Here is a 17,860-nt window from a genome sequence, read left to right as displayed (position 1 = left end):
CATTCAAATCTGAAAGGTTGACTGGCTCTTCTCTAGAAATGATTGTATCTTGTCTTTGAGAAGGAGAGATATCGAGCTCTTCTTCATCGTTATGCTCGGGTGTTGGCACAGGAGTGGGCATGATGTTGAATTCATCTTCAGGTTTGAAGTAGGGTGTGGTATAGGCTCTCTTTTGATGTAAAATATATTGTGGTTGGTCTGTAGAAGACGTAGGTGCAGAAGATGTAGGTGTAGAAGGTGGTGACATTTCTATCGGATCTTCTACTAGTGCATGTGAACGAGCAGTAGCAGTTGCTGCAGTTACCGACACATACTTTTTATTTGTAGCTGCTCCTGGATGAACAGGATATGATTCGTTGTTGTTATCATCAACATTGAACTTTTCTATTTTATTCCATACTGGTATCGACTGTGAGTTTTGTATAGTTGTAGTTTCCATTGACTCTGATAACTGACAAAAATACTTTTTCAAAGTGAAAAAGAGAATGATTTAATTGAAGGGAGACAGAAAAAAAAAAAAAAAAAAATAAAAAAGGAAGGAAAAGAATTGAACTTTTTATAACTTTCGACTGATTCCGTCGGTTGCTGAGTTCTGCACGTGTAACAAACAATCTCAAATTTTCACAGCAAAGAAGGATTATTGTAGAGTCAGAAATCGCATTGAACACAGTATAATCCGGAAGAATCTTGGCAATATTTCGAATGATGTGAGAAGTTGCTTCAATCTGAATTTTGAAAGCTATTCAAAAAGTAAAAAGTCATGACTGAATATAATATCGAGCAGTAGGAATTCATTCTGAGTTTTCCGCGCTATTTTGGCTGGGCATTCTTTTTCTATTTTTATCTTCATCACCCTCTTGACGGCTCGGTAGGTCTTATTGTTTCAAGGTCCTATACGATGTAAACAAATGCCTACAATATCATCCTAAGGTCTGTGGGTCGTCCTATAATTGAGTTGAATTCAAATTCATCGTTTAGTTACAGTAAGGTTGATATTTTCATCAAATTTTTACGGCAGCGTTTTGAAGACATATGTCTGAAACAAATGAATAGTTATATCGCTCTCTAGAAAGATATATTTTTGCTATTAACCATTTGTCGACTGTCAAACTCATAGATGCTGCATCTCTACCTATATTGTATGGATTCTTTCTGCTCCATGACCGCCGTGATGCCATATCGTTATTTAAACTTTCTGTACCTGAAGTCGCAGCAGAATTACACAAGTAATTGTTCCTCCAATTTGAACGAATCAAATTTTGCATAGAAACAATCAAACAGGCACATGCATAAAAGAAAAAAGTTGTCCAACCAGAACACCCTTCGTCATATAGGCTATTTTTCGAAACATCTTGGAGAAATAATACAAAATAGGCTTCTACCGACATTGATTATAGACTTTTAGTTCAGCAGGGTACACTATCAAGTTTATAAGAGGCTCAAACAGTTGTAAAACTGGAAAACAAATGATATTGTTTCCGACTATGTCAAGAACAACCAGCCAGTGGCCAATTGGTCTTTTATACAAAGCGCATACGGATAACACATTAGTGAGAAAGCAAATGGATGGAGTTTTTGAAGAATCGGTTCGGTACATTTTTCTGAATTGTCTAAAGGAACCCTTGAGTGAAAGAAACAAACAAAATATCAAGGCGTTCTATGAGTAATACATAGGCACTATCCTATTCATTCCGCAATCATGGTGGGTTCAGCCACACACTTTTTATTCATAGATTTTGATACAATCATATGGATAATGATAGTTTGAAGACAAGGATATACCCCATTCTTAATGAGGATAGATTGAAGTCATGTTTCTGTGTGCAGTCCAGTGACTTTTCTCCCTCCCATTGTAAGGATAAGGATAGATGGTAAAGCAAAAAAGTTATCTTTAGTACAGTGAATTATATTGAAGAGGGTGCTGCTTCACAAAGGACTATATCACTGACTTTTGCTTCAATAAAAAAAAAAAGTATATAAAAATAGGATGCTGAGCTTGATGATTAAGATGAAGAAGTATATTTAGCGACCAGTTGGTCAGCCTTTTCTTGCTGCTCTTTCATCTTGGCAGCAATATCAACAGCGCGACGCAATTCCAATCTACCTAACTGTTGTTCATGAACTGCATCAGGACCGTCAGCAATTCTCAAGGTACGTGCAGACGCAAAATAATGCGCTAACGGAGTATCTTGTGAAAGGCCTGCAGCACCAAAGGCCTGCATAGCACGATCAAGTACTTGTGTCAACATGCTAGGGGTGATAATTTTGGCCATACCGATTTCCTTCATGGCACCCTTGGCATTCCCTTGATCGATCTTACGAGCGGCATTCAACACCAAGAAGCGAGCTTGATCAATTTCTAAACGACAGCGAGCGATGTCCTGCACCACTGTGCCGTGCTCAGCAAGGACTTTACCGAAAGTACGTCGAGAGGGATCGGTAACACGTGCTAGCATGAATTCTAGACTGCGTTCGGCCATACCGATGCAACGCATACAATGATGGATACGGCCGGGGCCGAGACGACTTTGAATGATTTCAAAACCTTTGCCTTCACCTGCAACCATGTTCTCGACGGGAATACGGACCTCTTTGAAGACAATCTCACAGTGACCTTCAGGAGCATCATCAAAGCCAAACACTTGCATAGGACGGACAACAGTAATACCAGGTGTATCGGCAGGAACAATAACTAAACTTTGTTGACGGTGTTTGTTTTTATTGCCAGGATCTGTTTTACCCATGACGAGATAGACGGAGCAACGTGGGTCACCAGCACCAGAAATCCACCATTTGATACCGTTGACAATATATTCATTACCGACACGACGAATGCTGGTTTCAATGTTGGTTGCGTCTGAAGAAGCAACTCTGGGCTCGGTCATAGCGAACGCTGAACGGATCTTGCCATCAAGTAAAGGTTGAAGCCACTTTTTCTTTTGAGCAGGAGTGCCCCATTTAGCGAAAACCTCTATATGTGTTGGACGAAAAAAATAAATAAATAAACCAACCAACAACCCAAGTGTCGCTAGGATGAGTCTGTTGTCCAATTTCACATGGATGTGTAGATATCGCTTATCAAGACCGTCTTATACGCATCGATGATACAATGCTATTGTTCGCAAACTGAAGGTCTCTTACACTTCTCTATCATCCGAAAAATGTTTATTGTAAAAAAGAACTTTACCCATATTGCCAGTGTCCGGAGCACTGCAATTCATTGCTTCAGGTGCGATTTTGGGACAACGACCGGTGAGTTCGGCGATCAAAGCATATTCAAGGTTCGTTAATCCAGCGCCTTCGGCGTAATCGCGACCCAAGAAAAGGTTCCAAAGACCTAGTGAGCGAGCCTTCTTCTTGAGGTCTTCAATGACCGGAGGAATAATCTGAGTGATAATCCATCAGCACACTATTTTATTTCCATATAAAAGTTCCTTTGTGATGTTACCTTCCAACGATCCTCGTTTTGTCCCATCTGGAGAGCAAAGATCTTTTCAGCGGGAATACAATCATTCTATCAATTAATGAAGACAGGGATTCATAGTTGGTATATTAACAGACATATCAACGCAGAATTCTTCATATCATTGAATCGGACCTCGACAAAATCCTTAGCCTTTGCATAAAGGTCTTGAAATTGGGGTGAGAGTTGAGAGATGTCGACGAGATTCTGAGTAGCCATGGCGAGAATGACAACAAAGAAGAAGAAGAAAAAAAAAAAAAATTGTATAAAAAGACAGAGTGCCAAGAGTAACGATACTTTTGCACTGACTAACTTAAGGCAATGGCCTGAGTTTCTGCTTACACTCTCTCTATTGTGATAACCTTATTCATCCAAATTTTTTCCCCCACCCCGCAAAATGATCAATGTCAATTACTCAGTTTAATTCCCAAGATTAAAAAAATTCTTGCATGATGACACAAACTGTTGTTTGTGTGCATACGCTTGTTTGACTTTATTTACTACCAGGTAGATATACCTTCTACGATGTGTCTATAAAAGTGATTGGAATAAGTTGAAATAGAATCATTGTATAAAAAGGGTAAAATTGATATGCGCTCCAACGGTCCGTGTACATTGGTGAATTGTTTAGAAGAGTTCGACGTAATTTGCAGGGAACTAGAAATAGTGTGCAGCCAAACCAAAGAGTGTATGAGTAAAAATCATGACAGTTTTTGTCTACATGAATTACTGGATACTTACCATTCCTTGTTTGCCGTTGCATTTGCCTGTCCACCAGTCATCTTGACTTTCTGATTTTTGTACAATAGTTATCATATCTCCTTCCTTAAAACTTAGATCACCCTGCTCTTGCCCATCAAATGCATACAATGCTTTAGCCATTGTCGGTTTGGGTATGGTAGGCTTCCGCGATGGAGGAGGAGGAGGAGGAGGGGCTCTTTTGGCAGCTGCTTGTGATGCTATACTATTGGCTGCACCCATACTACTGGTATAAGCTGGCGGAACTGAGATTCTATGATTCATCGAATTGCCGTTATTGTTATTGTTTCCATAAGGCGAATGCTTCCCATCTTGTCCAAATGGGTTGTAACTACTATTTGCTTGATAAGTGGGTGGAGGTAGATGAGAAGATGCGGGTAAACCGCCGCTCGATCGAGGTGGCGGAGGTTGCCTTAATGTTCCCGGAGCAGAGATATTAGCGCTTTTAAATGAGCTCGTATGACGACCTACTGATGATGCTAGACTCCTACTATCACCCTCACCAGCACGTGAATACGTTTGCGATCCTAAACTATGAAATTTAGCGTTGAGCGCCCTATAGAGACTATCAGCTTCGGGTGGCGGAGGAATGACGCCAGTCAATAACTCTTTAGCAGACACCTTTTGTCCATAAAACTTTTCATTCGCGTCTCCTCGAGAAACGACCACTGACCCTTCCAGAGAAACGCCGGCAAAGAGTCCCCTCGTTCTACTATAAGAATACACAGCAGCAATATGTTTTAAATTGGCACTTCCAGATGCCTCTGCATTTCTACCCACTGGACCAGCAGCGACTGATCATTGATTCCAACAAACAAGAGATAAATGAGTTCTCGGGTGTTCTCGTTCAATCACAGCAATAGAACCCACCTATTTACCTGACACATTGCCACCCAGGGTAACATTGCCCACCTGACTGAATGTCTTTACGGCTTCCTGTGTATTCAGCACGAGTACAAAATCTGTAAGCTCAGCCCCTAATGGATGTAACAATCTTAGCTTTTTGTTTGTAAGAATCTCATCTTTCCAATGCTATCGCTTTACCAATTTGTCCACCTGCGCCTATACCGCCAGTGGCAATAGCTGAAGGCGCAGACCACCCTATTCAACGCCCCCCACCCCCAAAAAAAAAAAACCCAAAAAAAGAACCATGATTATCGTGAATGTCTGCATAGGTAGAAATAAATGATCCAATGTTTCTGTATTGGGTACCCATATACCTCCGTCCGGCAATCTAAAGGTGAACCCATGAGACAATGCCATCTTTTGCTGATGATAGCTTGGCAATAAATGATTGGCTTACCTAGCGACTACTATACCACTACCCACACGACCTGAAAACAGGAATCCTGCTTTAATGACTGTGTAGATGGCTAGTCCATGGGCTTTTTCTAAAATCTTGTCAGGAATCATTTTATCCAGTCCTTGACCAGGATCTGCATTGTTTAAATCAAAGGTCATATGGGATGGTTTATCAGCATATATCCACATTCTTAACTTTTACGGACCATCATTTTCTATACACTCTACCAATAAAGCTGTTTAAAATCTTTGTTGCTTTCTTACACTCGCCTGTTGAAGTTGCAGAAAAAGTTGTATCGTGTTAGGGAATAGCTACACTCAGCATGCTACATCATGCTGTACCTGACAGGCTTGTTGGAATAGGGGAGTTTACTGCAGCCGTGATGCCTGAAGCAAACTTTTTCATTGCAATGGTCAAACGATGAAAAGTAAGATGGCGAAAAAAAAAAAGAGAAAATAGCAAAGGAAGGAAGAAGTATAGACTTTCTCAGTCGGCTTTTTTTTTTTTTTTTTTTTTGTTGAGCTTCTTTCCATTCATTTTCATGCTAATTTTCTGAAAAGTAAAAAAAAAAAGGCGTGCGGCGAAAAAAGTCCGCAAAGATATACTTCCGTCATAGTTGCGAAGAACGAATAAGCTGCGCGTGCTTGCTTTATTTCTTTGGCAAAGTGTACGAAATTTTTTTTTTCATTCTTTAACCCACTCTATTCAAGCTTGAATTAAAGTGAAGTTGACCCAAGCTTTCATTGTATATAAACATCATACCTGTTGGATTTCTAACCAGATAACGAACAACGCCACTTTTTGCGTATACAGCATACAGCCTGCGAATTGCGACCCTTTGATAGATAGACCATTTGCATATTGAATCAGCATTATACCATTTTGAAATCACCTTGTATTTATAGTTTACTTGTTGCTTCTACTATATATTATCTGTACAAATATGAATGCTTCTGCTCCTACTTTTGTACCTGCGTCACATAGAAACAATAACCAAAATGAAAACAACAATACGAATAGTAGTACTACAGACAATATCACTACCACCCATGACAGCTCCAGCGCAAAGACGAACAGTAGTCATCGTCAAAGATCCAAACGTAACAACAAGAATAGCAAGGATAAAGAAGTGAGTCACGCCAGTCATAATAACAATAGCGGTGGACGAAGACGTCAAAGTAAGCAGGAAAAATGGAAACGAAACAATGAACAATATTTTCTAATGTTCCATGGACCTCGTCAGATAAAAAGTATCCCTCTCAGCAGAACAAAAATCCTGAGAACAGACAAATGAGTCGTCTCACCGATGATCTACAGGATCTCGACTTGGCAGAAGTAGCTTCATTGACAGGTGCTTCTGCTGACAAGAAGGGTCGAATTTCCTTGAACCATTTACTGAACTTTTCGTTCCCTGAAAGACAGGCCGTCAATCCGTTGCCTCATCGTCGATCGAAGGTGACTTCCTATCAACCGTTCAATAAAGAAAGGTTCATCAATGCCAAGTAAGGGCGTGTTCATGTGTGCTTATCATTTTCGTGTGGAAAGCTGTGCCAGCCATTTGCTTACCCATTTATCTCTTGCTCTACAGCTTTCGTTTCATGTTAAATCCTGCAGGAAATTACGTTTACCAATTAGCAGATCCTGATATCAATTTTGATTGGGAAACCATCGAGCAAATTGTAAAGTAGGAAAGCCACGGAATATGCCCTACCGAGCCAAGAAGAGTAGCTAACCCCCTCCCCCCCTCCCCCTCCCCATTCCGATCTTTTTTAGTTGATTTCATCAGCAGAAACACAGTTTTGTCCCATCTGTTTATCGCCACCCACAGCAGCTCGCGTCACCAAATGTGGGCACATTTACTGTCTACCGTGCATCCTGCATTATCTCGAACTGCGTGAAAATACCAAGAAGCTTTGGCGTAAATGCCCCATTTGCTGGGAATCTATTTACGAAGCAGATCTTAAGCCAGTACGCATCATGAAGCCTTTTGCCGTCTCTTATCATCCTCATCCGACCCTCCAGACATCTTCAGCATCGAATGCGAGTGAGAAAAGTACAGAGAAGAAAGCTTTGGCGTGTGGTGTAGCGGAAGGGGATACGGTGGACATGATCCTTATCCAGCGACCCGCCCATTCCACGTTGGCGTTTCCCCTCTCGGATACATGGCCATTGCCTCAGAACGTGATATCGAATTACGTCAAGCCCGATACACCGTTGATACCATGGCATTTTACACCCGCTGCCATGCATTTTGCACGTTTCATGCTCGCCAGTCCAGATTACCTAGACGCAGAATATCATCGAGATACAATGGAATTGAAAGATGCTCTTTCGGATGCTCAGGGTTGGGGTGGGTTCGATGAGATACCCTATATCGAAGCCAGTCTAAAAAAGATTTCAGAAACACAAAAGAGGCTACAAACACAAAAAACAAAGGAGCTGGCATTAGCGATGCATACAATGGATATGATGTTGGAGGCGGTAGCAAAGTATGCCAAAAAGCATCCTCCATGCGCCCCCGCCGGGTCGTCTGCTCGAGAGCAACCGCCAAAAATGATGGAGGAAGAAAAGAAAAGAGATGTTTCAAAGAAAGAGGAAAAGATGAAAGTGGAAGTTCCCGAAGCTTACCTTCAATATCAACTTCAGCAAGCAGGAGCAGATTTCAAACCGCCACCACCACAACAGCAGCAGCAGCAGCAGCAGCAGCAGAAGGAAAAGCAAGCTGGTGTTCGACCTGCGCAGCCTTCAAGGCAGAATACTCGTCATCCTAACAACAACAACAACAACGATAAAGGCCCTGCAACCGATTATTTCTTTTATCAAGCCGTGGATGGTCAACATGTCTATCTCCATCCCTTGGATATTCGTATTTTGAAGCATGAGTTTGGAGAATATCAGGACTTTCCCCTTCGTCTTCAAGTCCAGGCCACTGCTGTACAGGAGTCCACTTTAACAGAAGAGCTGCGAAAAAAATGCAAATATTTGGGACATTTGCCTTTGGCTTGCGATGTCACTTTCTTGGAAATCAATGTCAAAGACATTGTTTCTGCAGACACATACCAGCATTTCCATCGTAAGTGACGACATTCTTGTCTCTCTTTTTCATTGTTCCATAAGATACTCATACTATGTTACACAACCCTGTAGAGGAGCTCAATGCCCGTGTGAAAAAGAGAAAAGAGAAAGAACGACGCGAAGAACAGAAGAAACAGCAAGCTGAATCCAAACATAAACTACAGCAGCATGTGAGAGAACATGAGATGGAGAGACAACAGTTACTTGAGAATGATCCTTTTTTCTCAATGTACCGACCTCCCGTATCTGCAGAAGAGAGCGAAGAACATCTATCTCAGGCGTTGAGTGAATCGGCTGCATCAGCAGAACTATCCGCTGCACCCTCTCCGTCAGCAGTCCATGATGGAAGCAGAACAGTTTGGGGTACACGAAAAGTGCCATCGAGGGAGGAAGAGTTGATGATGAGGAACCATGCTCATGAATGGGCAGACCATATCATCTTGCATAAAAGTCATAGAAAGAAACGCGTCAATAAGAATAAAAAATAAAGATTTTTATTTTTATTTCACAAGTCACTACTGGATAGTTATCTTATAGAGACCATGTCAGAAATCACTCTTTTCATTCAAAGTTGTATAAAAAAGAGCGGCCAATGTACGCGCAATGAGTGGATGCTTGTTATGTTTTGATATACATGGATAGCTAGTGGGGGAGGGGAGGGGGAGGGGTGGAATGGAGAGACATCTGACTGACTCATACTCTTATAGCACACGATGGCTACTCTTACTGCTTGGTATCAAGACAAAAGAGAGTCGCGCCACACGTGTGGGCAAAGTCTTTTTTTTTTTTTTTTTCCACCTTTTCAAATAGTGCCAAGCATCGTTCAACCGCGTATGAGACATTGGTTTTGTTTCATAGACTTTCATGGATGGCAGCTACATTCGAAAGGTGGTACGCCGGCAAAAAGATGTTGCAAACTAGTTTCCTCTACCCTTATTTCCAACGTACCGCGGTTGGTATAGAATCGTGCTCAATCGGCTTATGAATGAGCGGATAGAGCTGTGGGATAAACCTTACAAAATTCTGTAACAGTTGTTCCAGCCCACCGCTGCAAAGATGAACAGCCATCTTTCTCTCTCTCTCTCGCACACACAACTACATGTTTCTCTTGCAATGTTTGTTACAGCAACGAAACACATCTTTAGACATGATCTGTGAAACCGGGCCATTGCTGAGGGTAGCCAATCAGAGTACTGTCTGTCTATCTTGAAAAAAAGGAAAATCACATTGTTCCTCTTTTTATTTGTTTTTTCAGATTGGAGATCTTGGGGGAGGGAGAAAAGGGTACGGGGACACGCGGGGGCCGCGGAACGTCGGCGTTCGGCTTATACATTTTTTCATTCCCTTATTTATTTGTTTACAATGGAAAATTCCAAGCTCAGGACCAAGGTCAGTCAGTTTTGTATGGGGTGGGTTTTTCGTCCATGCATTCTCTGAAATAAACGTGAATACATCATGCTGCTCAATGCAAGTGTGCCTTATTCCAGCGAGGTTGGGGGGACCTCAGCCTTACTCAGCTGTGAAGAAGACGACTGCCAAGACCCTACCACAGATCCAATGGTCAGGAGGACGGGCAACTCAATGAGTCGATGGGATGATCTGTGATGGGTTGAATGAACCATGGTGCATTGCATACATACATCATCATCATCATGGGCGGGGGTGGAAATAGAAATCTCTTTGGTAGAAAAACAATTCCAGCAAGAAAATCATAATGTATTACGAAGAGAAGCCAAAGCAGGCAGTCGCAGTAAGGAGTAGCATAAATAGCGCAAAGAACTCTTTCAAAACCCAACAAAACGCCATCAAAACGGCTTGCTAAGGGACATGAATAACGCAGAAAAAAATGGGATCATTCTCAGACAATGACCCTATTTGGCTTTTTTCAGCACAAACAACGTTTGATTCACATGTGTGTGTGTCGTCTATGCTTGCAGAAAACAGAAATAAAAACGAGTCTTTGTATTTCTTTCTTGAGACTTGCTCAACAAGAAGCACACATGGGCGCGTGCGATCACGTAATAGGTTCGCGTCGCTCCTTTTCCTCAAGTTCAAGTGACACAAATGTAATTTTTAATAAAATGTACCGCCAAAAAAAAGAGGAGTACGTGGTTGGAAGGGGAGAAAGAAGACCTAGAATATCATTCCAGAACTGAGGTCTCGATGACCTTAAAGAAGGAACGGGGAGAACATGAGATCTGTAAGCACACATACACATACACATACATACATACATATATATGTATATATATATGTATATATGTATGTATTTATATAAAGGATAAGAACACACACATGTTGAATACAGACCATGCAGGGAAATGCCGTTTTTTCTTCTTTTCAACATCGTGGTGTTTTTGGCTGCTTATTCGTCAGCCTTGTACAGAAACAGTTATTCACACACACAGTATCCTTTTAAAGATATTCCACCCCCCCCCTTCCCCCTTCCTTGTCATCCCCCACCCCCAGGATTTGTTTTTATTTCTAACAAAAAGAACCAATGAACCAGAAACTAGAAAATATACAAATATAGACTATTCCGTTACAATTATGTTTTTGATAGATGATTGTGGCGTTTAAGCTTTTCGTTGCCTTTTTTTTTTTTTTTTTTTTTCTTTTATTTCAAATGAAAAAAAAAAGTTGCATGTGTAAATGTATCAAGAAAAAAAAAAGAAAAAAAAAAAAAGCAATTCTGAAAAAGGGTATGAGGTTGAAGCGATAAAGTACAATTTGGCATAGGAGAAGAAAGGTTAATAATAGTAGCAATAGTAATAATAGTAATAGTAATAGTAGTAGAAAAGATAAAAAAAAAAATATATATTTGAACAAAGAAAAAGTGGCATGTGTCATAAAACTACATCCTATTGGGTTTCATAATTTGTTGAGTTGTTCAGCAATGGCTTGTTTGTCAAAACCGGCTTCTAGTAAGCTCTTGACTAATTCAGCTTTGGCTTTGACTCGTTTTGTCAGTTCTTTTTCAATTAAAAGTTGGTCTCTTTCGATCCGTTTTTCACGTAGAAACTGCAGCATTTCTTTGGATCGTTTCATTCGGCCTGCTTCTTTTTCACGTGTCACTTGAAGTAAGGATGCTGCGAGTAATGACTGTTGTTGTTGTGATGGTGGTGATGGTAGTGGTGGTGGTGGTATCACTTTGTGCTGAGAAGCAAGGGCTGCATTGGTATCGGGGGTGGGTGAGGAGGGTTTCGACGTAGGAATGTGTTGTTGTTGTTGTTGTTGTTGCTGTTGTTGTAATGGTAAATGAGCGAACGGAGGCGGTGATGTGGTTGTATGGGTGGTGGATAAGGATCGAAATGGTACCTGAGGTGGTGGTGGGGAGGTAAAGGACGATGGCGTGGTCGTTGTCGTTGTTGATAATGTTCTGTTGGTTAATATCGAAGAAGAAGAAGTAGGATAACTTAAGGGTGGAGGAGAGGTACTTATGGAAGATGTAGCTGAGAGGGGAGACGTATTTGCCATATTATTTTGTGATGTGGAAGCGTGAACAATAGGCGAATGCAAGACTCTGGGGAGAGGCCGTATAATCATAGGTGAATGATGTTGCTGCTGCTGCTGCTGCTGCTGTTGTTGTTGTTGCTGTTGTTGTATTGCTCCTTGTGGAGGAGAGATAGGCGGAACTAATGTAGGAAAACTTTGACTGGGCCTATCGGGCGTACGATGAGGTGGAGGGATGCCTCCCATGGGCGATCGTTTGGCGTTGATATCGAGATCGACTGATTTCCGCTTGCGTTTACCAAAATGATAAGCGTCGTTCGAGTGCTCAAATGGCTCTTTCTTGATGAGAGGAGGAATCTGTGCTTTTTGTTGATGATGAGGGTGACTGGAATGCATCAAATTACTAATCGACATGGACCAAGAAGCTGGAGGAGAATGTTTAATGTTGACGGCCGTTGAGCTTTCATAGGGTTTGGGTGAGCGCACCTGATGAGGACTGGAATGGGTTGAGCTGTTGGCTTCATGATGTTCGTACTCTCCAATGGCGGGTTTGTTGAATGTCGTAACCGTAGATTTCGTCGTAATAGTGTTGTTGTTATTATTGTTACAAAATACTTCATCCAAAGCGTCCCAGTAAGGAAATCTTTTCAACAGTTCCTCTATTGCATTTTATTGGTTACTTTCAAATCGAAATAGAACTGTGATTTATTTTTTTTATCTTTTTTTTTTTTTTTTCAAACTCTTACCATGCACGCTTTCTTCACTGGCACCCGTTTTTAGCAGTTTCCTGCCGTCTGTTTCGTTCCATTCACGCGCCAAGCGATAATTGCTTTGTAAAGTGGAAATCTTGGAGGCGACGTCTTTTGCTAAGCGATGATGGATGCCGACTTGTCTCATTTCCTCAATGATATCTTCTAATAATGATTTTTTGGGTATTCTTTCACATTCATCTCCTTTCCATTTCGCATAATTGGCTTTCTTTGATAGCCAGTTGACCAAGACGTCCATCGAACAAGGACCACCATTCACGCCATCTTTGAGCCAACTTTTATAAGGCTTCTTTCCTTTTAAATGATTAGTCGTACTGGGAGTATTTGAAGTAGAAGACGTATTAAAAGCCGGCGATGTCATCATGAGCATTATCTAATAAAAGGCGTTTGAAGAGTCGGGAAACGAGGAAAAGAGTCAAATAACAGAAAAAGGGAAAAGGATATATGTTTGTTGAACTATTTAAAAGGGACCAAAAAAAAAAAAAAAAAATAAAAAATAAAAGAGAAACAAAAAAAAAAAAAAAAAATGAAGGATTTGAAAAAATTCAAGGATCTCAATTTTTTTTTCTTTTTTTTTTTTTTTTTTTTGTTCAACAGATAAAAGGGTAACTTTACCCCAAGACGTCGATCTTTTTGCAGGTTTGAAAGTAATTTTTTCTTTTCTGTATTTGTGGCTCTCGCACAAAAAGATCGGCTTCTCAATATCTTGTTTTATTGGTTCCTTGATTCGGATTCATTTCATTTTTTTTTGCCCAAAATGGATTCCGTTGTCCAGAAAAAAAAACCAACAGCAAGGGAGCAAGTCAAAAAATGGCAAATGTTCAACAAAGCCCAGTCATTTGGCATTTTCGCCATAGCATGGACTCCATTCATTATTGGCACACTTTTTTTTTTCAGTTTTTTTTTTTTTTAAAAAATAATTATCATTCGGGGCATCACTTATTGTGTTATTACCATAGCAACCGGATGCTAGGTTGGACCAAAGAGGAAAAAAAAAAAGGTCCAAACCTTAAGCAAAAAGCGTTCTAGATCCTATCCATACAGAAAAATAACAATAAAGATTAAAAAAAGGCGTGATCTTATTGCTCATTCTCTTTTTCCAACCTTTCATCAGACAGGTTATTCTTTGCTTTCTTGTAGCACTTGATAGCTATTTCAAACTGTAGCCGCGGAGTATACTTTGATCTGTCCTTCAATTGTTTCCACACCTTGAAAGATGTCGTGTTGTCATTATCCACTCGCGCAACTTTTTGACCCAAAAATTCGGGTCAAGAATGGTTTTTGAGACAGTCAACCATGAATGGAGGTGAGAGAGAGTCATGGCGCGTATTTCATATGACAATAAGGTGATACATCCTCTTTCAATGGGTTTCAATTTAGACTTTATTATTGTTAAGAAAGCAAATTTGCCTCTTTTGAGGCTAAGGAGTCATTCTATTTAAGTAAAAGATTCTTTTACAGCATCTCCCGTAATTCTTAAATTTAATTTAATTCAAATCAGTCTAACTATTTAAAGAAAACCAAGTGGCGTATGTCGTATGTTGAACAAAAAATAAAAAGTTTATATGTATGTTCTATAAGCCTTTGCTTGTGGCAAATAAGCGTATATTCAACCCATTGATCCATCTTTTTCGGCATAGGTCCACTACTTGAATGTGTGTATGCACGTAGTACAAAATGAGAGGAACACACCGCCCCCCCCCCCAACAACAACAACTTTAAGTATGAGTAATGATAGCAATTTTTTTTTTTTATTTTCGTATTGAATCAGAAACTAGCCTATTAAACCTTTTTTTTTAAATTTGTTTTTGACATGCAGAAAACTCAACCTGTCTATCGACACCCCTATCCCCATTTCTATATAATTTGATATAGTCTGATGTGTGTCGATAAGAGACAGTATGGCTTTCATTATTGGCCTTTCTCATATCAGCGCATGCCAATATACGCTCTACCAGTGAACTCTCTTGTCCAATGTCAACCATGATTTTCGTTATGCACCCTTTCATGATATTCTTTACATCATGCTGAACCTCTTTCTTTTTTTTTTTTTTTCCTTTTTTTTCTGATAAAAAGTTGAGAACGTGACGCAACAAGAAAGAGAGAGAGAGATATATATATATATATATATATATATATACAATAGATTGAACCTATCGCAGCAACGATAGAAGGCTGCCACACGCCTTTCACCTGTACCCCGCTTCACTCTAGGTTTTGATTTATTGAATGGACTGTGTTAGATCGGTTATGCTGCTTCCATCACAGTAGCTTCGATCTCGCCGTTTTTTCATTGTCGTCTTTTTTCGTTTCTTTTTTCCCCCCTTTTCTTTTTGTTCAAATAGTCCTTCTTTGATAGACAAGTGTCTCTATTTTTTATTTTTTTATTTACCTTCTTTTTTTTCTGTTACAGTTATTCAAGAAAGTAAACAAAAAGCAACAAACGGTCAATGTCCTTATGGAAGGTATTTAGTAAGATGGACATGAATCATTCATCTATCAACAGGAGTAGTCGTACTGGTATGACGCCAATAGCTATTCCTAGCCATCGACCTAGCAAGAGCAGTAGTATGACTGCTGCCGTTGCTCCTACCCGAAGAAAAAGGAAGCCATTTGAGTGTGTTATCTGCATGAGTACTTTCAGAATCAATATACCGCATCACACCGAACAATGTGAGCACGCTTGCTGCCGTGAGTGTATTCGTGATTATTTTCAGAGTGCTCTGAAAGACGTCCGTTACGCATCTTATGATAAAATCGAATGTCCTCAGCCGGGTTGTAAAGCTCACTTTCATACGGAGAAAGCACTCTATCACTTTATGACGAAAAGCGAGATGAAGCATTGGTGGAAAAAAGCAATTATGAAGTCATGCATACACAATAAGGTAATGGAGAGAGACTTGAAAAAAATGGTTTAAATAATAAGAGCGATCACTAGAGAACCTTTTTTTTTATACCCATTGCCTGCACCTCCCTATGCCATGACAAACACCAAACACAACAAAGCTCGAATGCCCGTATAAAGGCTGTAGGGCTATTTATGATGTCGACGATATTAAAATGTTTAAAAAATGCACCTTTGTCGAATGCTTTGAATGTCATCGGGGTTTCTGCGTCGCCTGTCAAAGCCCCTGGCATCCTGGTACGTCTGTGTGACAAACAAGGAAAAAAAAAAAAAAAAAAAAAAAAAAAAAAAAAAAACCATTCACGTCTCTTCAAAACTCACAGTTATTTGTCTTTAGGCGTCATCAAAAAGAAAGACGAGGAAGAAGAAGAAAGACTGGCCCTGGATGAAGCCAAAAACCATGACTGGACTCGTTGCCCCAATTGTCAACGTTTCGTTGAAAAAATCGTAAGATACTCGTCAATATTATGACAGGTATTACAACGTTTAAAGAAAAGGGGGGGTCTTTTAACTTTATTTCTTTTTTATTTTTTCAGAGTGGGTGCACGACGATCACCTGTAGATGCGGTAGTTGTTTGTAAGTGTAGTCTTGTTTTTTGCTTCTATCACTATGTGGGCTGATATATCTTTGTTTATCTTTTTGAAAAGCTGTTATCGCTGTGGCGGACTTTGCTACAATCACCAATGTACAAACAATTGTCAAAATTATACGCCTGAGAAATTAAAGGCAGCTCGAAGTGCCATGTTTGACATTAAAAAGCTCGAACAAAGCAGAGGGCCTAAACACCTTACTTGGACATAAAAATCTGTGTTTCAAATCACAGAACCCCCTTCCATTTCACCCACAAAAAAAAATAATATATATATATATATTTCTTGCTTATATGTTTTCACTTTTCTTTTTTTCTTTGCTTCCTCCTTTGCTTCTCTTACATTACTCATCTCTTTTTTTCTATGATGGTTGATAATTTGAATATTCTACCTTCTCCCGTTTCTTCCTTGTCAACAGTAGCTAAAGACAATAAAATGTTGGAAAAGTTGCCCCCACCTTCCTCCTTGTTGAGTCCGAATGAAAAGCTTGATTTTGTGGACGTTCAACATGAAAGCAGCCACCAGCAGCCTTTCATCCTACCGCCACCTTCTTCGTTACCAGGTTTCCATCATCATCACCCTCCACATCCTCTTTTAGAAGCCAAGGTCCCTTCTCCTCCTCCTCCTTCCGCCAGTATCAACTATGATTATCAACCATTATACTATTATTATCCTAGTCCTACAAATAGTAATACTACTACTACTAGTACTACTACTACTACTACTTCAATCGCACCTATCAAACAAGCTGGGAAAGCCGGTGCAAAGAGGAAAGAACAAGAGACAACCTCCCCAAAGATGAAAAAGAGAGCAAAAAAGTTGCCATCCGTAGCAAAAGCAAGTAATACAACGAATAACGATGACATCTCCGCAGCCGCAGTTACTTTAGCTTCTTTTGCTACTTCTCCCACTGTGAATGATACTATCGATGACACTGCATCTGAAGATCCTCATGATCCTGAACATTCACCCACTGTCACAATGAAGAAGAAGAGAGCTTATACTACAAAAAACCAACAACAACAACAACAATCGGAAAGCAACCAAGTATTAGAAGTAAAGTCTATCTGCAATAGAAAGAAAAAAAAAATTTTTTTGTTTTTCTTTGAAAGAACTCTTTGACTGAAACCAATTATTCCCTTTTTATTCTTTTTTGCAGGCTGCTAGAATTCTTATGGATATCTCTAGATGTGTCGTTCGACCTGTGAGTGTAGCTCATTAAGCAAACTAACTGATGCACTCTCATGTTTGCCTTTTTTTTTTTAAAAAAAAAAAAAGGCCCTTTGTATATAATTTTTTAATTCTAAAAACCACATCAAAAACACTTGTAAAAGTCGATTCTTTGTACATAACTCTTTTTCTTTTTTTCTTTATATACTGTATTTATCATTCACGCCCTATTGCTTGAATAAAAATGTCTTTTGATTTTCTTCTACATCTTTTTTTTTTTTTTTTTTTTCAATTTATGCGGGCAGTTGGACAGCAGGCAGAACGATAGGATTGTTGCCTGGGTTTAAATTTGAGTAACTTTTTTTTTTTTT

General features: G+C 39.8%; 7 protein-coding genes across 7 annotated transcripts; 3 read left to right on the top strand and 4 right to left on the bottom strand.

The window, feature by feature from the left end:
- Positions 1-1,972: 1,972 nt before the first annotated feature.
- BDF20DRAFT_855318 (acyl-CoA dehydrogenase/oxidase) lies at positions 1,973-3,733 on the bottom strand. Its single transcript, XM_053080238.1, has 4 exons — positions 3,599-3,733; positions 3,449-3,514; positions 3,188-3,386; positions 1,973-2,971 (listed from the first exon to the last, which is right to left on the bottom strand). The coding sequence occupies exons 1-4, from the start codon at positions 3,680-3,682 to the stop codon at positions 2,004-2,006; spliced, it is 1,317 nt and encodes a 438-aa protein (XP_052939731.1). The 5' UTR covers positions 3,683-3,733; the 3' UTR covers positions 1,973-2,003.
- A 357-nt stretch (positions 3,734-4,090) lies between these two features.
- BDF20DRAFT_815210 (uncharacterized protein) lies at positions 4,091-5,930 on the bottom strand (the record flags this gene model as incomplete). Its single annotated transcript, XM_053077058.1, has 9 exons — positions 4,091-4,120; positions 4,205-4,467; positions 4,558-5,016; positions 5,101-5,199; positions 5,267-5,323; positions 5,443-5,456; positions 5,526-5,658; positions 5,753-5,794; positions 5,867-5,930. 9 exons carry the CDS (start codon positions 5,928-5,930, stop codon positions 4,091-4,093), a joined length of 1,161 nt encoding a protein of 386 aa, XP_052939730.1.
- A 1,193-nt stretch (positions 5,931-7,123) lies between these two features.
- Positions 7,124-9,088, top strand: BDF20DRAFT_814509 (uncharacterized protein; the record flags this gene model as incomplete). The annotated part of the gene is made up of 5 exons (XM_053076987.1): positions 7,124-7,204; positions 7,299-7,493; positions 7,590-8,250; positions 8,320-8,598; positions 8,673-9,088. The coding sequence occupies 5 exons, from the start codon at positions 7,124-7,126 to the stop codon at positions 9,086-9,088; spliced, it is 1,632 nt and encodes a 543-aa protein (XP_052939729.1).
- A 1,493-nt stretch (positions 9,089-10,581) lies between these two features.
- BDF20DRAFT_855291 (uncharacterized protein) lies at positions 10,582-10,952 on the bottom strand. Its single transcript, XM_053080237.1, has one exon. The coding sequence runs from the start codon at positions 10,945-10,947 to the stop codon at positions 10,615-10,617; it is 333 nt and encodes a 110-aa protein (XP_052939728.1). The 5' UTR covers positions 10,948-10,952; the 3' UTR covers positions 10,582-10,614.
- A 294-nt stretch (positions 10,953-11,246) lies between these two features.
- Positions 11,247-13,304, bottom strand: BDF20DRAFT_970583 (uncharacterized protein). The gene is made up of 5 exons (XM_053085017.1): positions 12,800-13,304; positions 12,662-12,712; positions 12,237-12,478; positions 12,105-12,176; positions 11,247-11,756 (listed from the first exon to the last, which is right to left on the bottom strand). The coding sequence occupies exons 1-5, from the start codon at positions 13,191-13,193 to the stop codon at positions 11,472-11,474; spliced, it is 1,044 nt and encodes a 347-aa protein (XP_052939727.1). The 5' UTR covers positions 13,194-13,304; the 3' UTR covers positions 11,247-11,471.
- Positions 13,305-15,161: 1,857 nt separating this feature from the next.
- Positions 15,162-16,431, top strand: BDF20DRAFT_327794 (uncharacterized protein). Its single transcript, XM_053075207.1, has 3 exons — positions 15,162-15,708; positions 15,786-15,965; positions 16,066-16,431. Exons 1-3 carry the CDS (start codon positions 15,274-15,276, stop codon positions 16,177-16,179), a joined length of 729 nt encoding a protein of 242 aa, XP_052939726.1. The 5' UTR covers positions 15,162-15,273; the 3' UTR covers positions 16,180-16,431.
- BDF20DRAFT_327778 (uncharacterized protein) lies at positions 16,407-17,756 on the top strand. Its single transcript, XM_053075206.1, has one exon. It carries the CDS (start codon positions 16,683-16,685, stop codon positions 17,439-17,441), a length of 759 nt encoding a protein of 252 aa, XP_052939725.1. The 5' UTR covers positions 16,407-16,682; the 3' UTR covers positions 17,442-17,756.
- The last annotated feature ends 104 nt before the right edge of the window (positions 17,757-17,860 follow it).

The sequence above is a fragment of the Mycotypha africana genome (genome assembly GCF_025528875.1).
Source record: "Mycotypha africana strain NRRL 2978 chromosome Unknown BDF20scaffold_2, whole genome shotgun sequence".
Classification (NCBI taxonomy): domain Eukaryota; kingdom Fungi; phylum Mucoromycota; class Mucoromycetes; order Mucorales; family Mycotyphaceae; genus Mycotypha; species Mycotypha africana.
The sequence above is the reverse complement of the archived record's forward strand: the minus strand, read 5'-3'. Positions and strand labels throughout refer to the sequence as shown.